Consider the following 21,578-nt stretch of genomic DNA (forward strand, 5'->3'; position numbering starts at 1 on the left):
CTCCTGAGACAACTCTTTTTTTCGCTTCCTCTGGTCCATGTTGAGTGTGATACACACGATGTCACCAAACAGCACCATGAGTATCTGTAGCCCTCTATACAGGCCCACTCACTGATTCCAAGATTGTAGACACCTGTGATGCTAATTGATTTAGCATTTGCCTTTTGTCACATTATTTTCAGGGGTACCATCACTCCTGTCCAGACTTATTTCATGAATTCTATTTTATTTTTTTAAATTCTATGGAAGCATGGTTGAAAAGCAATGTCTGACTTTCATTTGTTCATTTTCATAGAGTTTGTGTTTATTATTACTTTTGTCAGATTAAAGTTATTTCTGTCACCATTGTGGGTTTTTCTGTCAATACACGAGGGGTACCAACAATTTTGACTGTGTGTATATACACATACGGTACATAGTTTGACAGGGGCAATCTTGGATTTATAATACCTATATAATAATATTAAACTATAGAGTACACACAAACTTTGCAATGGGTAACTGGAGACTGATCACCATACAGAACCTGTAATAAGAGGGCAGATTATAAAAACCACCAATAGACAGATGGAAATTTACGACTGGTAATCAGATTAACATATTGGGGAGCAAAGAATGGGAGAAGAATTATATTAATTCACTCGGATGTTCACAATGGGAAATATATGCGTGTAAATTATACTAATGCATGGATCTGAAAGGAAAGTATGCAGGGTGAAAATACAGGGAACTTCACTCTGACACAACTTCTCATGAAGACGCAGGTGTACAGAATTGAGAAGTGCGTCTTATAGGTAACCTGTCACCAGGTTTGGCCGATACGGTCACCGACTTTCAGGGCTGATATAAAGTATTCTATAATGCTGTATATCTGCCCCCAACCCGACCTGGAAGAAGCGAAAAATAACTTTCATTATACTCACCTGCGGGGTGGTCCGGTCAGAGGGGTGTCGCTCTTCTTGGTCCGGCGCCTCCCAGCATTGCATATAATGCAATCAATTACACATACAGTGCTTTGAAAAAGTATTCAGACCCCCACCAGCACTTTGTAGGACCACTTTTGTTGCAATTACTGATGCATGTCTTTTGGAACATGTGTCTACTAGCTTTGCACATGTGCAGGATGACATTTTTGCCAAACGAGCTCTGGCTCAGTGAGACTGGAAAGAGAAGTGTGTGAACAGGAATCTTGAACAGAAACGTCTTGCCACAGGTTCGTAATGGGATTTAGGTCTGGACTGTGACGGGCCCACTCACATGAATATGCTTTGATCTAAACCATCCATTGTAGCTCCTTCATTATGTTTAGGGTCATTGTCCTGCTGAAAAGTGAACTTACGCCCCAGTCTCAAATCTTTTGCGGCCTCTACAGGTTTTCCTCCAAGATTATCCTGTATTTAGCTCCAACCATCTTTCCATCTACTCTGACCAGCTTCCCTCTCCCTGCTGAAAAAAATCCTCGCCACAGAATGATGCTGCCACCACGTTTGACAGTGGAGATGGTTTTTTTCAGGGTGATGTTCAGTTAGTTTTCTGCCACACATGATGTAAAAACATTCAGCCCAAAAAGTTCCACTTTTGTCTAATCTAAGCAGAGCACCTTATTCCACATGCTAGCAGTCTCCTCTATATGGCATTTTGCAAAAGGGACTTCTTATAGATTGCTTTTAAAAAAACAGCCTTCTTCTTGACACTCTTCCATAAAGGCCAGATTTGTGAAGAATATGACCAACAGTTGTCCTGTGGACAGATTCTTCCATTTGAGCTGTGGATCTTTGCAGCTCCTCCAGAGTGACCATATTCTGCTTCTCTAATAAGTGCTGTCTTTGCTTGGGATGTCAGTTTAGGTGGACGGCCATGTCTTGGTAGGTTTGCAGTTGTGTCATACTCCTATTTTTGGATGATGGATTGAACAGTGCTCTGTGACATGTTCAGAGCTTGGACCATTATTTTTTATAACCTAAAACCTAACCTGGCGTCCATTCCCGCACACAGCTCCGGCTCTGACTGCACTCTTAGTTACACAAGCACAGCTTATAGCATTTGGCTCTGGCTCTGACTGCACTCTTAGCTACACAAGCACAGTTTATAGCATCTGGATTTTTTCCACTAAAAATTAGAAATATTATAACTTTGAAAGCTTTTAGCCTAAAACCAGTCTGTGCTGTCCAGCCAACTCTCTGGAAACACTTACAGCCATTACAGGGACATACGCCTAATTTATTGTGTCTTGATTCATTCATCATATATAGATTTGATGGTTGTACAGTATTTCTTTTCATTTGCTGCCATCCCCACTGGCCATTGTCAGTATATGTTCACATGTATTGCAGTGGTAATTTCCCACTATGCCCCTCTCTCTCTGTAACTCCTCCTATCTAGTTCTCGCAAACCCTGTTCTTTATGGTCAGTGCCATCTTGGCAGAATCATGCATTATGGCTGGAGAGGGGGTTCTTCTGTTACCTCTATCTCATCCCTTAATTTTTTCTGACATCTGCACCTTAATTTGTCAAGGTACAGTCAAACTAAAAGTTTGTCCACTGCATCTTCCTTGATTAACTACATGCAGCTGGTCAGGCAAGAGAGGAGTGGATAGCGAGTAACCCATCTACCAGTGCTTGTATAGAGATCCATGGTCACATCATTCAGACACATCACGCCCAAGTACATCGGTGGCAGATTACAGATAGTCATACTACACAAAAAACGTAAACAACATTCACCATTTCTCTACATAATGGCAGCATTATTTTTCAAACAACTTATTTTGTTAGGGTGTTAGAGTTAAATGTTTAACAGCAATTTTTTTTTCAAGAAAATTTTCAAAATCTATTTGTTTGCAAACAAATTCTGCTTCAGAGTAACTTTAACCCCTTCATGACATGCACTGTATATAAACGGCGCAAGTCAGAAGCAGCCGTATGGAGCGGACTCACGCAGTGAGCCCAGCTCAATAAACGGTAGGTGATGGCCGAGTATTACAGCCAGGACCTGCTGCTAAAAATCGCAGGTTAACCTGTTAAATGCTGCTGTCAATCTCTGATGAGCATGCGTGTCCTTACTTCCACCCATCAGCGCACCATTGCCGTGATCATGGGTCGCCGATGGATTGTCATCACAGCTGGGAATCAGCTGATGACACCCGTGCTTGTCAATACGCAACTCCTTTGAAACCCTGCTTGTGGCAGAACTTCTAAGGCCTCTTTCACACTTCAGTTTTTTGCCATCAGTTAAAATCCGCCAAAATTTGAAATTGGCGGATCCGCTTTTTCTTGTTGCGGATCCGCCATTTTCCCCATTGGGATACATTAGTGGCGGATTTTGACGGATGGTCGTCCGTTGCTTCCGATATTCGGCGGATCCGCAAAATTCTTTGCGGATTCTGTCTGAGGGGGACGGAGCATGTAACCGTTTTTTTCGCCGTCAAAATGGCGGATGACGGCGGATCCGCCGTCATCCGCCATGCGGTAGAATGAGCTCCTATGGGCGGCGGATCCGCGATTTTGCGGAATCCGCCGGCAGGATCCGCAAAATCGCACTGCGCATGCCCAGAAAAAAAAGATACTTTTCCAGACAGTCCCAAAACTATATAAGATGGGCTAATTGGGCCCAGACATGCAGTAGCAGCCAGACAGCAAGCCAGCCAGACAGCAAGCAAGCAAGCCATCCACCCACCAAGCCTGCCAGACCACCCACCAAGCCTGCCAGACCACCCACCAAGCCTGCCAGACCACCCACCCAGCCTGCCAGACCACCCAGCCTGCCAGACACCCACCAAGCCTGCAGCCACACAGCTATCAAGAGGCCTTTGTGTACTGCATTTTATTTTCATACAACTGTAATTATATTGTATTTTTTATGCTGCGATTGAGTGGTGTATGGTATGTGGTGTAATTGGGCCCAGACAATCCGGCACCAGCAACACTGAAGACACCAAGCAAGATATCCGACTGCAGCCTGCCTGACAGAAGATTCAACTAGAGCTATAAAACCTGTCTGCCCAGCTGCAAGTCTACCACCTGCAAGACCCCTGGAGCGCGTGTGTGTTGCATTTTTTTTTTTTTTTTTCCATTTTTTTTTTCTGTTGCATGTGTACTGCATGTTATTTTCATACAACTTTAATATTGTATTTCTTGCTGTGATTGTGTGGTGTAAGGCCGGTTTCATATTTGCACTTTATAGCGCAGTGATAACCTGCACACGTCCGCCACTAATCCCCGTCCCATCTGGTCATCACCGCCTACTAGCACACATGGACGCTTGCGATCTGCACACCCTATCTTTAGTATGGGGTGCGCAGATTGCAAGCGTTCATGTGCGCTAGTAGGTGGGGATTAGTGGCGGACGTGTGCAGGAAATAGCTGCGCTATAAAGTGCAAATGTGAAACCGGCCTGATACAGTCAGGCTGGTGTTTGATGTAGATGTCTGGGCCCAATAACACCACATTCAATACCATTTAGGCCGATTTCACATTTGCACTTTATAGCGCAGCGATGGCCTGCACACGTCCGCCACTAATCCCCGCCTACTACTGCACATGAACGCTTGCGATCTGCGCACCCTATCTTTATCATAGGGTGCGCAGATGGTGCGCTGGCAGGATTTTACCGTGTGCTGCGCACTTTTGAAGGTGTGCCCTTGTGCGCCAAACGAAGCATGTTGCATTTTGGCGCGCACGGCACACCTTCAAAAGTGCGCAGCACACTGTAAAATCCTGCCAGCGCACCATCTGCGCACCCTATGATAAAGATAGGGTGCGCAGATCGCAAGCGTTCATGTGCGGTAGTAGGCAGGGACTAGTGGTATTGTATGTGGTTTGGGCCCAGACATCTGTCAACAGCCACACTGAAGACACCGGACCAGACATCAAACACCAGCCTGACTGATAGAATTTCAAACTCCGCTGCAAATCTTCCACCTGCAAGACACCTGGAGTGTGTAGCCTGGCTGTGTGTTTGTGGTTTTTTTTTTTTTAAATATTTTAATTTTGTAATGTATCTGTTGTAAATTTGCGTATTTTTATTTTTCATGTATTGTGGTATTTAAAATAAAGAGCAGAGTAGCTCCTATTTTTTGGAAAAAAAAATAAAAAATAAATAAATAAATTGTTTTGAAAAAATCTCCTTTGTATCATTTTAAAAAAGGTAAAATTAAGTTACCATAAAGGTAATTAAAATGTTTTGGTATACAAGTGTGGTTAAAAGTGAGATTGCAACATACCATGAAAAAATGGGTATACACAACTGAGTTTCAGGGAATTCAAAACCATGCAAACACAGTGGGTATACACAGAAATTAAACACCTTCAATCACTGGTTACATACTCTGTTGAGAGTTTCAGGGAATGCAAACACTGGTATACACAGCAATTACACACTACACGCCTTCAATCACTGGTTACACTCGGTGAGACCTTTAATCACTGGTTACACTCTCGGTGAGAGTTTCAGGGAATGCAAACTGGTATACACAGCAATTACACACCTTCAATTACTGGTTACACTCAGTTACAAAACACAAAGAAAGTGGGTTTACACAAAATATTACACACCTTCAATCACTGGTTACACTCTGAGATAAGGGAATGTAGACATGCAAACACTTAAAATTGCGTATAATTAGTTTCAGGGAATTACACATACAAAATGTTTTTTTTTTTTTTTAAACTTTCATATCATTTTCTTTCAGTTCACACAATGAAGCACCACCATACAAGCAAACACGGCCAGCCCAACCGCAGCAGAGATTCAGACCGCAGCAGGGATCAACAACGCAGCAGACATGACCGGTCAGACCGCAGCAGAAACAACCCTGACCGCAGCAGAGAGGAACAGCCACACCGCAGCGTACAGGCAACCATTAGTTTCCCTGTAAGTATAAAGACCTGAAAGCTTATTATGATCCTTTGTATAGTAGCTTAACAAGTGTCTTTATACTTGCAGATCACTTCAAGCACTACCAGCAATGCCGCAGCAGAAAGGGTCGCAGCAGAGAGAGCTGCAGCAGAGAGGGCCAGCCAGGCTGCAGCAGAGAGGGCCAGCCAGGCCGAAGCAGAGACTGCCAGCCAGGCCGAAGCAGAGACTGCCAGCCAAACACTGTTTTCCCTGTAAGTATAAAAGCCTGAAAGCTTATTATGATACTTTGTATAGTAGCTTAACAAGTGTGTTTATACTTGCAGATCAGTTCAGGAAGCAACGCAGCTGCCCCAAGCCGTAATGTCTTCTCCTGAAAGCTCCCCCTCACATCATCAGCGAGCTGAGGTAAAAAAAATTTTGTTTTTTTTTATTTAAAATAATTTTTTTGTGGTTAAAAACACTATCCTATTATGTTTTAACAGGAAGCTGATTCAGAGGAGCTTCCAGGAGGAGACGTGCAGGGTGGAGAGACACACTGAGGGGGTGCGCAGATTGTAAGTTTAGCACATACACAGATACATAATGCTACACCCAACACAAACATTCATCACAGTGCACACACCATAACTACGCATCCATCCAAACATTTTTTTTTTTTTTTTTCCCCCCCACAGTCTTCAGAATCCGGTGCCCGCACTAGAGTGACTCCCAGGACATCCCAGGGTCGTCAAGGTGATGCCTCTGGTGGTCGGCAAACGGTAAGTAACCCTATTTTGATAATTGTTTAAATGAACATCATGTGTTTCAATATAATGTAATTTTTTGCTTTTTGTTTTGTTTTTTATCTTCACAGGTTTCACAGCGTGCTCCCCGCAGACATCAGGAGGAGGGTGTCATTATTGATACTGATGACCTCATCCATGAGGTGGAAATCCGGGAGCCGCTGTGGAACATGGCAAACCGTCTTCATGCCGACCAACCAACCACCCGACGGCTCTGGGATGAAGTCTGTTCTTCAGTTACTGACAACTGGGAGGAACTCAATGCGAGGGCCAGGGATTTTGTGCGTAAGTATTACAACTTCAGTAACTTATATTTCCAGCATGTGAAGTGTTGAATACTAAACCTTTTTTTTTTTTTGCTTCACAGGTGACAGGGTTATCACACGGTGGCGGTCGCTCCGGGATCGCTTCAAGAGGGACTACAACAAAGAGATTCAGACCCCGAGTGGATCGTCGGGAGGACGCCGGGGACCCCAGTACAAAAACTACAAAGCCCTGGCGTTCCTGCGATCTACAATGGCGTGCAGAAGGTAAATATTCCCCAAACAATTCCTGTAGTAGAAATGTTTAACCAATTTTTTTTTTCAGCAGACTTAAATTAAATATCAATATTTTTAATATACATTTTTTTTTCTCCTTTTTTAGCACCATCTGCAGCACTCGGGAGTCTGCATCAGAGTTGCGTCCCTCTGGAGTGATCCCTAGTGAGACCGCCCCCGGTGACCACATCGAGGTATCCGACCCCTCTGTACCTACCCTCTTGTCTCATCCCTCTATCCCCTCCACCAGCACTGGAGCAGCAGGGCAGACTTCATCACATGAAGCTGCTGGTGACGACTTGTTCCCTGTTCCCCACCCCTCAGACACTGCCGCAACATCTCGACCAACTTTTGGTTCTGGCCGGCAGCGTCTGAGGAGTCAGGAAAGGTTGACCTTGTCTGACTGTTTGAATCTAAACTCAACTGTTCAACACGGTTTCCACACTTATGGACAACGGTTATCTTCTGGGTTGACCATGATCAATCAAAGTATCATGGAACTCAGAAGATACATGGAACAGATAAATTTAGAATCAAACCAGACACCGAGACATACCTTTTTTTAATCTGTTGTCCGGCAAATGGAAGGTTTAAGTACTCACCAGCAGATGCGTGTGATGCAAGCCTGTCACAATGCTCTAGTGGAAGTGCTTGCTGAAGCATCTCATCCTCCCCCTGTCCATCCTCCCCCTGTCTATCCTTCCACAGTCCATCCTTCCCCCGTCCATCCTTCCACCACCATCCATCACACAGCCGTCCCTCCTCCTACCATTCCCTCTCCTTTCTCTAGTTCCCCATTCCATTCTTCCCAGTACCTACCTTCCCCATTGCATTATACCCCAATGCCCTCCCCATACCCACCCCCACATACACCTTCAATGTACCCACAAACCTCGTCTGTCCATCCACTCCCGTCCCAACCACATGTGTTAAACCCCCCTTCCACTTCTGGTCCTCGCCAACTCCCTCCCCAGTCCCCTACCCCCCCCCCTCGATGTGGTCAACCCTGTTAACCCCTCCAATACTATCTCCACCCAACATTATCATAGTTTGTAATATACCAAAAAAAAAAAAAAATTTAAAAAAGGTAATATACCAAAAAAATTAAAAAAAGGTAATTATACCAAAGTTACCAAAAAGGTAATATATACCAAAAAAAGTTACAAAAAAAGTTAAGAAAAAAAAAAAAAAAAAATACAGTTAATACAAATTGTCAGAAATAAACTTTTTTTTTTTAAAAAACTTTATTGTGATGTTTATTTTTTGCTTCTTTCTTTATTCAAATTACACCAGTGGTGTAAAAGGTAAACACAACACTTGGTAACACAACACTTGTTAACACAACACACAACACTGGGTAATATTTCACAGTACACCGGTGGTGTACAAGGTACAAAAAAACACTTGGTAGCACAACATATGATAACCAACACTTGTGAACATTTCAAAGTGTAAAACGCTTGGTACACAACACTTGGTAACATAGGTACATAACACTTTGTAACTTTACGCTTGGTACCCAACAATTGGTAACCCTGCAAAGTGTAAAACTAACCAAATCACATGGTAAAACACAATGCTTGTGCAAAGCAAACACTTGGTAAAATTTCAGATAAAAAAAAAAAAAAAAAAAAAAAAAAAAGATTACTCACAATTGGTATGAAGAAAATTATATCATGTCATCTTGCCAGTCCACTTGTCCCTCTGGTGTAACAAAATAATCTGCAAAGGTATCCCTAATTCTTGCCACTGAACCAGTACTCTGAAAAGTTTGCTCCTCATAATCCCACAAGGTGGTTTCATACACATTTTCATCGATGGAAACTGGTTCCTTTGAAAGGACAAAATTGTGCAGGATTACACAGGCCTTTACCACCTCATCCACAGTTTCTGTTTTCATTTTCATGGCCGTTAACAGGACTCTGCATTTGGCAGTTAAAATTCCAAACGCGCACTCCACCACTCTGCGTGCTCTAGTTAACCGATAGTTATAGATTCTTTACCGGTGTGTTAGTCCACGACTACCATATGGTTTCAGTAGGTGTTTAGAAAGTTGAAAAGCATCGTCGCCAACGCACACGAAAGGCATTGGTGGGCCTGTTGTTCCAGGGAGTGGTCTTGGAGGTGGGAAGTTAAAATTGTCTCCATACAAGCGACGGCCCATGGTGGAAATCTTGAATACCTGTGAGTCGTTAGAACGACCGTATGCACCAATGTCCACGGCAATGAATTTGCAGTTTGCATCCGAAATGGCCATAAGCACAATAGAAAAGTATTTTTTATAGTTGTAAAACTGTGAACCAGATCCCATGGGTTTCACAATCCTGATATGCTTGCCATCCACGGCACCGATGCAGTTTGGAAACTGGCAGATTTCTTGAAACTTCTCTGCAATCTCCAGCCACCTCTCCTGGGTTGGCTCTGGGATGTATTCCTCCTGTAGAGAATCCCATAATGCCCGGCAGGTCTGTTGTACAATTCCAGCAATAGTGGAAATCCCAATCCGGAACTGAAAATGGAGGGAGGTGAAGGATTCTCCAGTTGCCAGGAATCTTAAAAAAAGGGAAAAAAAGTAAAATTAATACAAACTACAAGCCATAACATAACAAAAGCCTGCAGAATCTGAAACATTTTAAAAGGTAGATAACTTACCGAAGGGTCACCATCAAACGCTCCGCCGGTGATATAGAAAACCGCATGTAGGTGTCCCTTCTCCGGATTTGTTCTCCAACACGATCCACCAATATCTCAAAGAATTCCATCCGCATGCGCACGTAGTTGAAGAACTTGTCCGAATTCTCCCTCAATTCCAGGTACAGTGTGGAAAAAACGCCACGGGTGAACCTCTGCGCATTAATGGGATGAATCCACTGGCGCCGTCTCCTCATACGCAGGATTCGCAGTCTTCTTTTCTCCCTCTCGATAGCAATAATTGCCAACCGATTCAAGTGAAGATCCAATTCCACACAGAAGCTGTCAATACTCGCAATAACTCCTTCCAGACTCGCACTAACTCCTTCCATCGCTGCCACTAGCTCTAAAACCTTTCAAAGAAATTGTATCACAACACCCTAGATATATTTCTCCCTAGTTTCCAGCATCCAATCACATTTGAGAGCATTTTCCAAGAGCGAATCATATTTGGGAGCATCCCATTTTGGAGGAGTGGAAAAACGGATCCGCAAGAAAACGGATCCAACGGATGGCAAAAACGGATGCAAACTGATGGAACGGATCCGTTTTGTTGAGGATCCGCCGTAAAATTGGAATGGCGGATCCTCAACAAAACGGATCCGTTCCATCAGTTTGCATCCGTTTTGATTCCATTTTTGCGGATCCGCCAATTTCAAATTTTGGCGGATTTTGACTGATGGCAAAAAACTGAAGTGTGAAAGAGGCCTAAGGAGACTGTGACTTCTGCTTTATACAGCGATGTAGAAGCATCGCTGCATGTAGCACAAGCGATCGGATGATCACATCTTCAAGAGGGGGCTAACAAAATCAGTAAAAAGTAAAGAAAAATAAAATAAGCTTTTAAAAATATGGAAAAAAAAAAAAAGTTCAAATCATCCCCATTTTCCTCCCAATGAAAATAAAGAATATACACTGCTCAAAAAAATAAAGGGAACACTTAAACAACAGAATATAACTCCAAGTAAATCAAACTTCTGTGAAATCAAACTGTCCACTTAGGAAGCAACACTGATTGACAATCAATTTCACTTGCTGTTGTGCAAATGGAATAGACAACAGATGGAAATTATTGGCAATTATCAAGACTCCCTCAATAAACGAGTGGTTCTGCAGGTGGGGACCACAGACCACATCTCAGTACCAATGCTTTCTGGCTGATGTTTTGGTCACTTTTGAATGTTGGTTGTGCTTTCACACTCGTGGTAGCATGAGACTGACTCTACAACCCACACAAGTGGCTCAGTAGTGCACCACATCCAGGATGGCACATCAATGCGAGTTGTGGCAAGAAGGTTTGCTGTGTGTCAGCGTAGTGTTCAGAGGCTGGAGGCGCTACCAGGAGACAGGCCAGTACACCAGGAGACGTGGAGGGGGCCGTAGGAGGGCAACAACTCAGCAGCACTACCTCAGCCTTTGTGCAAGGCGGAACAGGAGCTACACTGCCAGAGCCCTGCAAAATGACCTCAAGCAGGCCACAAATGTGCACAAATGGTTAGAAACCGACTCCATGAGGATGGTCTGAGGGCCTGACGTCCACAGATGGGGGTTGTGCTCACAGCCCAACACCATGCAGGATGCTTGGAATTTGCCACAGAATACCAGGATAGGCAAATTCGCCACTGGTGCCCTGTGCTCTTCACAGATGAAAGCAAGTTCACTGAGCACGTGACAGAGTCTGGAGAACCGTGGAGAGCGACCTGCTGCCTGCAACATCCTTCAGCATGACCAGTTTGGCAGTGGGTCAGAAATGGTGTAGGGTGGCATTTCTTTGGAGGGCCGCACAGCCCTCCATGTGCTCGCCAGAGGTAGCCTGACAGCCATTAGGTACAGAGATGAGATCCTCTTGTGAGACCATATGCTGGTGCGGTTGGCCCTGGGTTCCTCCTAATGCAGGACAATGCCAGAACTCATATGGCTGGAGTTTGTCAACAGTTCCTGCAAGATGAAGGCACTGAAACTATTGACTGGCCCGCCCGTTCCCCAGACCTGAATCCGATTGAGCACATCTGGGACATTATGTCTCGCTCCATCCACCAACGTCACATTGCACCACAGACTGTCCAGGAGTTGGCGGATGCTTTAATCCAGGTCTGTGAGATCCCTCAGGAGATCATCCACCGCCTCATCAGAAGTATGCCCAGGCATTGTAGGGAGGTCATACAGGCACGTGGAGGTCACACACACAATACTGAGCATCTTTTCCTTGTCATGAGGCATTTCCACTGAAGTTAGATCAGCCTGTAACTTGATTTTCCACTTTGAATTTGAATATCATTTCAAATCCAGACCTCCATGGGATATTAATTTTGATTTACATTGATAATTGTTATGTTTTATTGTTCTGAACACATTCCACAATGCAATGAATAAAGATTTTCAACTGGAATACTTCATTTAGAGATATCTAGGATGTGGTATTTGAGTGTTCCGTTCAATTCCTTGAGTGTATAATATATATATATATATATATATATATATATATATATATATATATATATATATATATATATACATACATACATACATACATACATACATACATACATACATACATATATATATATATATATATATACACACACACACACACACACACACACACACACACACACACACATACACACACACTAGCTGAAGAGCCCGGCGCTGCCCGGGCATAGTAACTAACTGTGGTTAGTTATAGCAAATTATAATTATCCTCCATCCCATAGGCCCGTGCCCATATACCCATCATACATATCCTCCATCCCATAGTCGAGTGCCCATATACCCATCACACATCCTCCATCCCATAGTCCCATGCCCATATACCCATCACACATCCTCCATCCCATAGTCCCATGCCCATATACCCATCATACATATTCGCCATCCCATAGTCCCGTGCCCATATACCCATCATACATATCCGCCATCCCATAGTCCAGTGCCCATATACCCATCACACAGCCTCCATCCCATAGTCAACCATTATGACATCATAACGAGCGTCGGGGCTTGCAACCTATGACATCAGCGTTGCCATGGCAACCATTGTGACATAATGAGGGGCGGAGCTTGATACGCACACACTTTTTCCCCATTATGTAGATAGGGGCAAAATTGTTTGGTGAATTGGAATGCGCGGGGTTAAAATTTTGCCTCACAACACAGCTTAGGACGCTCTCGGGGTCCAGACGTGTGACTGTGCCAAATGTTGTGGCTGTAGCTGCAATAGTGCGGATGCCAATCCCGGACATACACACATACATACATTGAGCTTTATATATTAGTCAGACACATTATATATATATATATATTGTAAGCTTGCGAGCAGGGACCTCACTCCTAATGTCACTGTTTGAATTGTCTTAACTTGTATTGAATTTATTGTCTGTACATGTCCCCGCTTAATTGTAAAGTGCTGCGGAATATGTTGGCACTATATAAATAAAAATTATAATAATAATAATAATAATAATAATAACAACAATATATTATATATATATATATATATATATATATATATATATATATATATATATATATATACAGTGCCTACAAGTAGTATTCAACCCCCTGCAGATTTAGCAGGTTTGATAAGATGCAAATAAGTTAGAGCCTTCAAACTTCACACAAGAGCAGGATTTATTAACAGATGCATAAATCTTACAAACCAAAAAGTTATGTTGCTCAGTTAAATTTTAATAAATTTTAAACATACAAGTGTGGGTCAATTATTATTCAACCCCTAGGTTTAATATTTTGTGGAATAACCCTTGTTTGCAATTACAGCTAATAATCATCTTTTATAAGACCTGATCAGGCGGGCACAGGTCTCTGGAGTTATCTTGGCCCACTCCTCCATGCAGATCTTCTCCAAGTTATCTAGGTTCTTTGGGTGTCTCATGTGGACTTTAATCTTGAGCTCCTTCCACAAGTTTTCAATTGGGTTAAGGTCAGGAGACTGACTAGGCCACTCCAACACCTTGATTTTTTGCCTCTTGAACCAGGTCTTGGTTTTCTTGGCTGTGTGCTTTGGGTCGTTGTCTTGTTGGAAGATGAAATGACGACCCATCTTAAGATCCTTGATGGAGGAGCGGAGGTTCTTGGCCAAAATCTCCAGGTAGGCCGTGCTATCCATCTTCCCATGGATGCGGACCAGATGGCCAGGCCCCTTGGCTGAGAAACAGCCCCACAGCATGATGCTGCCACCACCATGCTTGACTGTAGGGATGGTATTCTTGGGGTCGTATGCAGTGCCATCCAGTCTCCAAACGTCACGTGTGTGGTTGGCACCAAAGATCTCGATCTTGGTCTCATCAGACCAGAGAACCTTGAACCAGTCTGTCTCAGAGTCCTCCAAGTGATCATGAGCAAACTGTAGACGAGCCTTGACATGACGCTTTGAAAGTAAAGGTACCTTACGGGCTCGTCTGGAACGGAGACCATTGCGGTGGAGTACGTTACTTATGGTATTGACTGAAACCAATGTCCCCACTGCCATGAGATCTTCCCGGAGCTCCTTCCTTGTTGTCCTTGGGTTAGCCTTGACTCTTCGGACAAGCCTGGCCTCGGCACGGGAGGGAACTTTCAAAGGCTGTCCAGGCCGTGGAAGGCTAACAGTAGTTCCATAAGCCTTCCACTTCCGGATGATGCTCCCAACAGTGGAGACAGGTAGGCCCAACTCCTTGGAAAGGGTTTTGTACCCCTTGCCAGCCTTGTGACCCTCCACGATCTTGTCTCTGATGGCCTTGGAATGCTCCTTTGTCTTTCCCATGTTGACCATGTATGAGTGCTGTTCACAAGTTTGGGGACGGTCTTAAATAGTCAGAAAAGGCTGGAAAAAGAGATAATTAATCCAAACATGTGAAGCTCATTGTTCTTTGTGCCTGAAATACTTCTTAATACTTTAGGGGAACCAAACAGAATTCTGGTGGTTTGAGGGGTTGAATAATAAATGACCCTCTGAATAAACTTTTCACAATTTAAAAAAAAATTAAACAGAGAAATAACATTCTTTTTTGCTGCAGTGCATTTCACACTTCCAGGCTGATCTACAGTCCAAATGTCACAATGCCAAGTTGATTCCGAATGTGTAAACCTGCTAAATCTGCAGGGGGTTGAATACTACTTGTAGGCACTGTATATATATATATATATATATATATATATATATATATATATATATACACACATACACACACATATATACATATACACACACACACACACACATATATACACATGTATATATGTGTGTGTGAGTATATATTAAAATGTAAAAACAAATGACCCAATTGGTAAACACCGTAAACAGAATCTATCCCAAAACAGAAGATAGTACTAATAAAAATGTTGTCTCACCCCTGCAAAAAAATAAGCTGTCACACAGCTCCATCGGATGAAAAATAAAAACGTTATGAGTCTTATAAAATGACAATACCACTCCAAAAATATTTTTTTGCAAATTTCAGATTTTTTATATCACAAATAAAAAAAAAAATGGACATGTTGGGTTGCCGTAATCGTATTGATGAGGAGAATCATATGGCATGATCATTTTACCACAAAATGTACACTGTAAAAACAATTCCCAAAAACCAATGTCAGAAATGTGGGGTTTTTTTCACAATTTCACCACACTTGGAATTTTCTTTCCTGTTACACTATGTGGTAAAATGAATGCGGTCATTCAAAAGTACAACACGCCCGCAAAAAACAAGTCCCCATATGACTGTGTGTACAGAAAAATAAAAGTTATGAAGGGGAGGAAAAAAACGGAAATGAAAATGGGCTGCAGTGTGACGGGGATAAGGGGCACCCCTTAATTGCTGTCAGGAAGCATTATTAACCCTTCAGGATCTACGTGTAGAGAATAGAAAAGAGAAGGTGGCCTAGGGGTGTATGCCAATGAAGCGCCATTGGGGAGACCATGCAGTCAGGGTATTTTTATCCTAGCACGGTTCGTGTGAAATATGAAGCAAAAGGACGGTCAGAGAGAAAGGAAGGCAAACAAGAGAGCGGTACCCTTGCAATCAATTTAGAGGAGTATTGTGTGGAGGAGTTGGTGTGCCACAGTGTGTCAAGAATGTAAACTGGATTGTAAAGGGTCAAGAAGCGTTATCAGAACGATCGTAGACTAGATGAGAGGACCAAGTGTCCCATGAGTTTAGTCATGACGGAACAGTTAGAGACAGGTCTGTAGTTATCAGGGCAGTTCAGTTGAGGAATGTTACCTTTTATCAAAGAATATATGATAACATATTTAAAAAAAGGAAGGAAAGAAACCGAATGAAAGAGAGAGGTTAGGCATTACAGGTAATGCCAGTTAGAGGGACAGCGAAGCAATAGGGTCAATAGTGCAGGTAGTGAAGAAGAGCCATAATATTAGGAGTTTAGGAAAGGACTTACTGTTAGAACTTTTTTTTTTTTTAAATAGATGGTGAGATCATATTCCTATGGAATATATGACTGTACACTAAGCCAACTACTAAGTTTATGGCTTTTATCCTATTGAATCCCTTAATAATAACTACTGAAAAAAAAATCATCATTATATATTTTATATTTACTTACTGCTGGTCCAAACATTGGTTGGAAGTGGTCTATCAGAATATAATTTATGTCTTCATCACCTGCAATTAAAAAATACTTGCTTTTACATAATGAAAACATTAAAAACACGAATTAAATGGAATTTCATTAACCCCTTAACGACCGCCGATACGCCTTTTAACAGCAGCAGTTAAGGGTACTTGTGCCTCAGCGCCTCTTTTTAACCCCTTCACCCCCAAGGGTGGTTTGCACGTTCATGACCGGGCCAATTTTTACAATTCTGACCACTGTACCTTTATGAGGTCATAACTCTGGAACGCTTCCATGGATCCCGGTGATTCTGACATTGTTTTCTCGTGACATATTGTACTTCATGTTAGTGGTAAAATTTCATTCAAATAACTTGCGTTTATTTGTGAAAAAAATGGAAATTTGGCAAAAATTTTGAAAATTTTGCAATTTTCCAACTTTGAAGTTTTATGCCCTTAAATCACAGAGATACGGCACACAAAAAACTTGATAAGTAACATTTCCCACATGTTTACTTTACATCAGCACAATTTTGGAACCATAATTTTTTTTTGTTAGGAAGTTATAAGGGTTAAAAGTTGACCAGCGATTTCTCATTTTTACAACACCATTTTATTTTTAGGACCACATCACATTTGAAGCCACTTTGAGGGGTCTATATGATAGAAAATACCCAAAAGTGACACCATTCTAAAAACTGCACCCCTTAAGGTGCTCAAAACCACATTCAAGAAGTTTATTAACCCTTTAGGTGCGTCACAGGAATTTTTTTGAATATTTAAAAAAAATGAACATCTAACTTTTTTTCATAAAAAAAATAATTCAGGTTCAATTTTTTTTATTTTACCAAGGGTAACAGGAGAAATTGGACTGCAAAAGTTATTGTGCAATTTGTCCTGAGTACGCAGATACCTGATATGTGGGGGGGAACGACTGTTTCGGTGCATGGCAGAGCTCAGAATGGAAGGAGCGCCGTTTGACTTTTTCAATGCAAAATTGGCTGGAATTCAGATTGGACGCCATGTCACGTTTGGAGAGTCCCTGATGTACCTAAACAGTGGAAACCCCCTACAAGTGACCCCATTTTGGAAACTAGACCCCCTAAGGAACTTATCTAGATGTGTGGTGAGAACTTTGAACCCCCATGGGCTTCACAGAAGTTTATAACATAAAGCCATACAATTAAAAAATCATATTTTTTCCACAAAAATGATCTTTTCACCCTCAATTCTTATTTTTCCAAGGGTAACAGGACCCTAAAAGTTATTGTGCAATTTGTCCTGAGTACGCTGATACCCCACATGTGGGGGTAAACCACTATTTGGGTGAATGGCAGAGCTCGGAAGGGAAGCAGCGCCATTTGACGTTTTTGGCTGGAATTGAGATCGGACACCATGTCGCGTTTGGAAAACCCCTAATGTACCAAAACAGTGGAAACCCCCCACAAATGACACCATTTTGGAAACTAGACCCCCCAAGGAACTTATCTAGATGTGTGGTGAGCACTTTGAACCCCCCAGTGCTTCACAGAAGTTTTTAACGCCCGGGCGTGAAAATAAAAAATTCGTATTTTTTCCACAAACATGATCTTTTAGTCACCATTTTTTTATTTTCCCAAGGGTACCAGGAGAAATTGGACCTTAAAAGTTGTTGTCCAATTTGTCCTGAGTATGCTGATACCCCATATGTGGGAGAAAACTACTGTATGGGCACACGTCGGGGCTCGGAAGGGAAGTAGTGACGTTTTGGAATGCAGACTTTGATGGAATGGTCTGCGGGTGTCATGTTGCCTTTGGAGAGCCCCTAATGTACCTAAACAGTGGAAACCCCCCACAAATGACCCCACTTTGAAAACTAGACCCACTAAGGAACTTATCTAGATGTGAGGTGAGCACTTTGAACCCCCAAGGGCTTCACTGAAGTTTATAATGCCAGGGCATGAAAATAAAAAAATCGTATTTTTTCCAGAAACATGATCAATTAGTCCCCAATTTTTTCATTTTCCCAAGGGTAACAGGAGAAATTGGACCCCAAAAGTTGTTTTCCAATTTGGCCTGAGTACGCTGACACCCCACATGTGGGAGAAAACTACTGTATGGACACACGTCGGGGCTCGGAAGGGAAGCAGTGACGTTTTGGAATGCAGACTTTGATGGAATGGTCTGCGGGTGTCATGTGCGTTTGGAGAGCCCCTGATGTACCTAAACTATTGAAACTCCCCACAAGTGACCCCATTTTGGACACTAGACCCCCCACGGAACTTATCTAGATGTGTGGTGAGCACTTTGAACCCCCAAGTGTTTCACAGAAGTTTATAACACTCGGACGTGAAAATAAAAAAATCATTTTTTTCCACAAAAATGATATTTTTGCCCCCAATTTTTTATTTTCCTAAGGGTAACAGGAGAAATTGGACCCCAAAAATTGTTTTGCAATTTGTCCTGAGTAGGCTGATACCCTACATGTGGGGGTAAAACACTGTTTGGGCGCATGGCAGAGCTTGGAAGGGAAGGCGCACCATTTGACTTTTTCAACTCAGAATTGGCTGGAATTGAGATCAGACGCCATGTTGCATTTGGAGAGCACCTGATGTGCCCAAACAGTGGAAACCCCCAATTATAACTCCAACCCTAACCCCAACACACCCCTAACCCTAATCTGAGCCCTAACCCTAGCCCTAACCATAGCCCTAACCCTAGCCCTAGCCCTTACCCTAGCCCTAACCCTAAGGCTGTGTGCACACGCTGCGGATTTTGCTGTGATTCCGCAGCAGTTTTGGCCGCTGCGGACCAGCAGCAGTTTTTGCTGCGGTGTACAGTACAATGATTCCCTATGGGAATCAAAAACCGCAGTGCAGACGGTGCGGAATTTTCCGCGCGGATTATCTGCGGTTTTCAATCCGCAGAAAGAATTGACATGTCAATTCTTTCTGCGGATTCTCCTGCGGTTTGCCATCTCCTCTATTGAGGAGATGAAAAACCGAAGGACAAAACCGCAGAGCAATCCGCAGGTCTTTTGACCTGCGGTTTCACCTGCGGATTTTACAAAATCCGCACCTAATCCGCAGCGTGTGCACACAGCCTTACCCTAACGGGAAAATGGAGATAAATACTTTTTTTTTAGTTTTATTATTTTTCCCTAACTAAGGGCGTGATAACGGGGGGTTTGACTTACTATTTATGGTGGTTTTTATGTTTGGAAGCTGTCAGACGCTAAAAGACGCTTTTTATTGTAAAATAGTTTTTGCATCACCACATATTGAGAGCTATAATTTTTCCGTATTTTGACCCACTGAGTCATGTGAGGTCTTATTTTTTGCGGGACGAGTTGACGTTTTTTATTGGTACCATTTTCGGGCACGTGACATTTTTTGATCGCTTTTTATTCCTATTTTTGGGACGCAGAATGAACAAAAACCAGCGTTTCATGAATTTCTTTTTGGGGGGTGCGTTTACACCGTTCCGCGTGCGGTAAAATTGATAAAGCGGTTTTATTCTTCGGGTCAGTACGGTTACAGCGATACCTCATTTAGGTCGTTTTTTTATGTTTTTGACGGTTTTATGCAATGAAAACTATTTATATAAAAAATAATTATTTTTGCATCGCTTTATTCTGTGAGCTATAACTTTTTTATTTTTTCGCTGATGATGCTGTATCGTGGCTCGTTTTTTGCGGGACAAGATGACGTTTTCAGTGGTACCATGGATATTTATATGCGTCTTTTTGATCGCGCGTTATTACACTTTTTGTTTGGCGGTATGATAATAAATCATTATTTTTTGCTTCGTTTTTTATTTTTTAAGGGGTTCGCTAAAAGGGTTAACTAATGGGACAGTTTTATAGGGCTAGTCATTACGGACGCGGCGATACCTAATATGTGTACTTTTATTGTTTTTTTTATTATTATTTCCAAAAAATGGATTTATTGGGGGAATATTTTTTTTTTTTTTTCTAATTTATTTGGCGATTTTTTTAAATTTATTTTTACATTTTTTTTTTATTTTTTTTTTACTTTATTACATAGTCCCAGGTGGGACATCACTGTCCTGTGACAGATCGCTGATCTGTCACATCACAGATCACTGACAGATCAGCAATCTGTCACAGGCATTGAAGAAGACTTCCTCTTGCCTGCGCTTTGCAGGCACTGAGGAAGCCAGCTTCCTCAGGTCCCCGAAGGCCCCCGTCGCCATCTTGGATTCGGGGGCCTGGAGGATAGGAGCCCCCCGCAGCAGCGCTGCACATTGCGCTGCCGTGGGGGGCTCAGGGAAGCACGGAGGGAGCCCCCTCCCTCCCGATGCTTCCCTTTAACTCCCGGTACACCGCGATCATGTTTGATCGCGGTGTGCAAGGGGTTAACGTGTCGGGGGTGGTCCGTGACCGCCCCTGACACATAGTGCCGGGTGTCAGCTGTGATAATCAGCTGACACCCGGCCGCGATCAGCGGCGCTCACCACGTGGGCGCCGCTGATCGCGGTAGACGTACTATCCCGTCCACGGTCATACGGGCCCGGGTACCGTGGACAGGATAGTACGTCGGATGTCAGGAAGGGGTTAAGGGCGCAGAGAAATAAGTGTATAGAGCTCCACCCACCGCGAGTTGGGCTAAAGTTAGGGTTAGGCTTGGACTAAAGTTAGGGTTAGGGCTAAGCTAAAGTTAGAGTTAGGGTTAAGAGTGTGTTAGGGTTAGGTTTGTGGTTAGGCTTGGGACTGGGATTAGGGTTGTGGTTCAGGGTGTGTTAGGGTTTTAGCTAGGGTTGGGATTAGGGTTAGGGTTAGAATTTGGGGTGTTCCACTGCTTAGGTACATCAGGTGGTCTCCAAACGTGACACAAGGATGACACACTGATGGTAGAAACAGACACAAGGATGACACACTGATGGTAGAAACAAACACATGGATAACACTGATGGTAGAAACAGACAAGGATGACACACTGATGGTAGAAACAGACACAAGGATGACACTGATGGTAGAAACAGACACAAGGATGACACACTGATGGTAGAAACAGACACAAGGATGACACACTGATGGTAGAAACAGACACAAGGATGACACACTGATGGTAGAAACAGAAACAAGGATGACACACTGATGGTAGAAACAAACACATGGATAACACTGATGGTAGAAACA

General features: G+C 42.9%; 1 protein-coding gene across 1 annotated transcript in view; it reads right to left on the bottom strand.

Moving 5' to 3' along the window:
• Positions 1-21,578, bottom strand: part of EXD1 (exonuclease 3'-5' domain containing 1) — a gene marked incomplete at its 3' end in the record, with an annotated part of 139,771 nt that overhangs the window by 21,179 nt on the left and 97,014 nt on the right. Inside the window, exon 7 of the mRNA XM_073567291.1 lies at positions 16,431-16,489. Within this exon, the coding sequence (XP_073423392.1) occupies positions 16,431-16,489 (59 nt within the window). The remainder of the gene's footprint in view (positions 1-16,430; positions 16,490-21,578) is intronic.

The sequence above is a fragment of the Dendrobates tinctorius genome, unplaced genomic scaffold, assembly GCF_039654945.1.
Source record: "Dendrobates tinctorius isolate UK_male_01 unplaced genomic scaffold, ASM3965494v1 ptg000019l, whole genome shotgun sequence".
Lineage (NCBI taxonomy): Eukaryota > Metazoa > Chordata > Amphibia > Anura > Dendrobatidae > Dendrobates > Dendrobates tinctorius.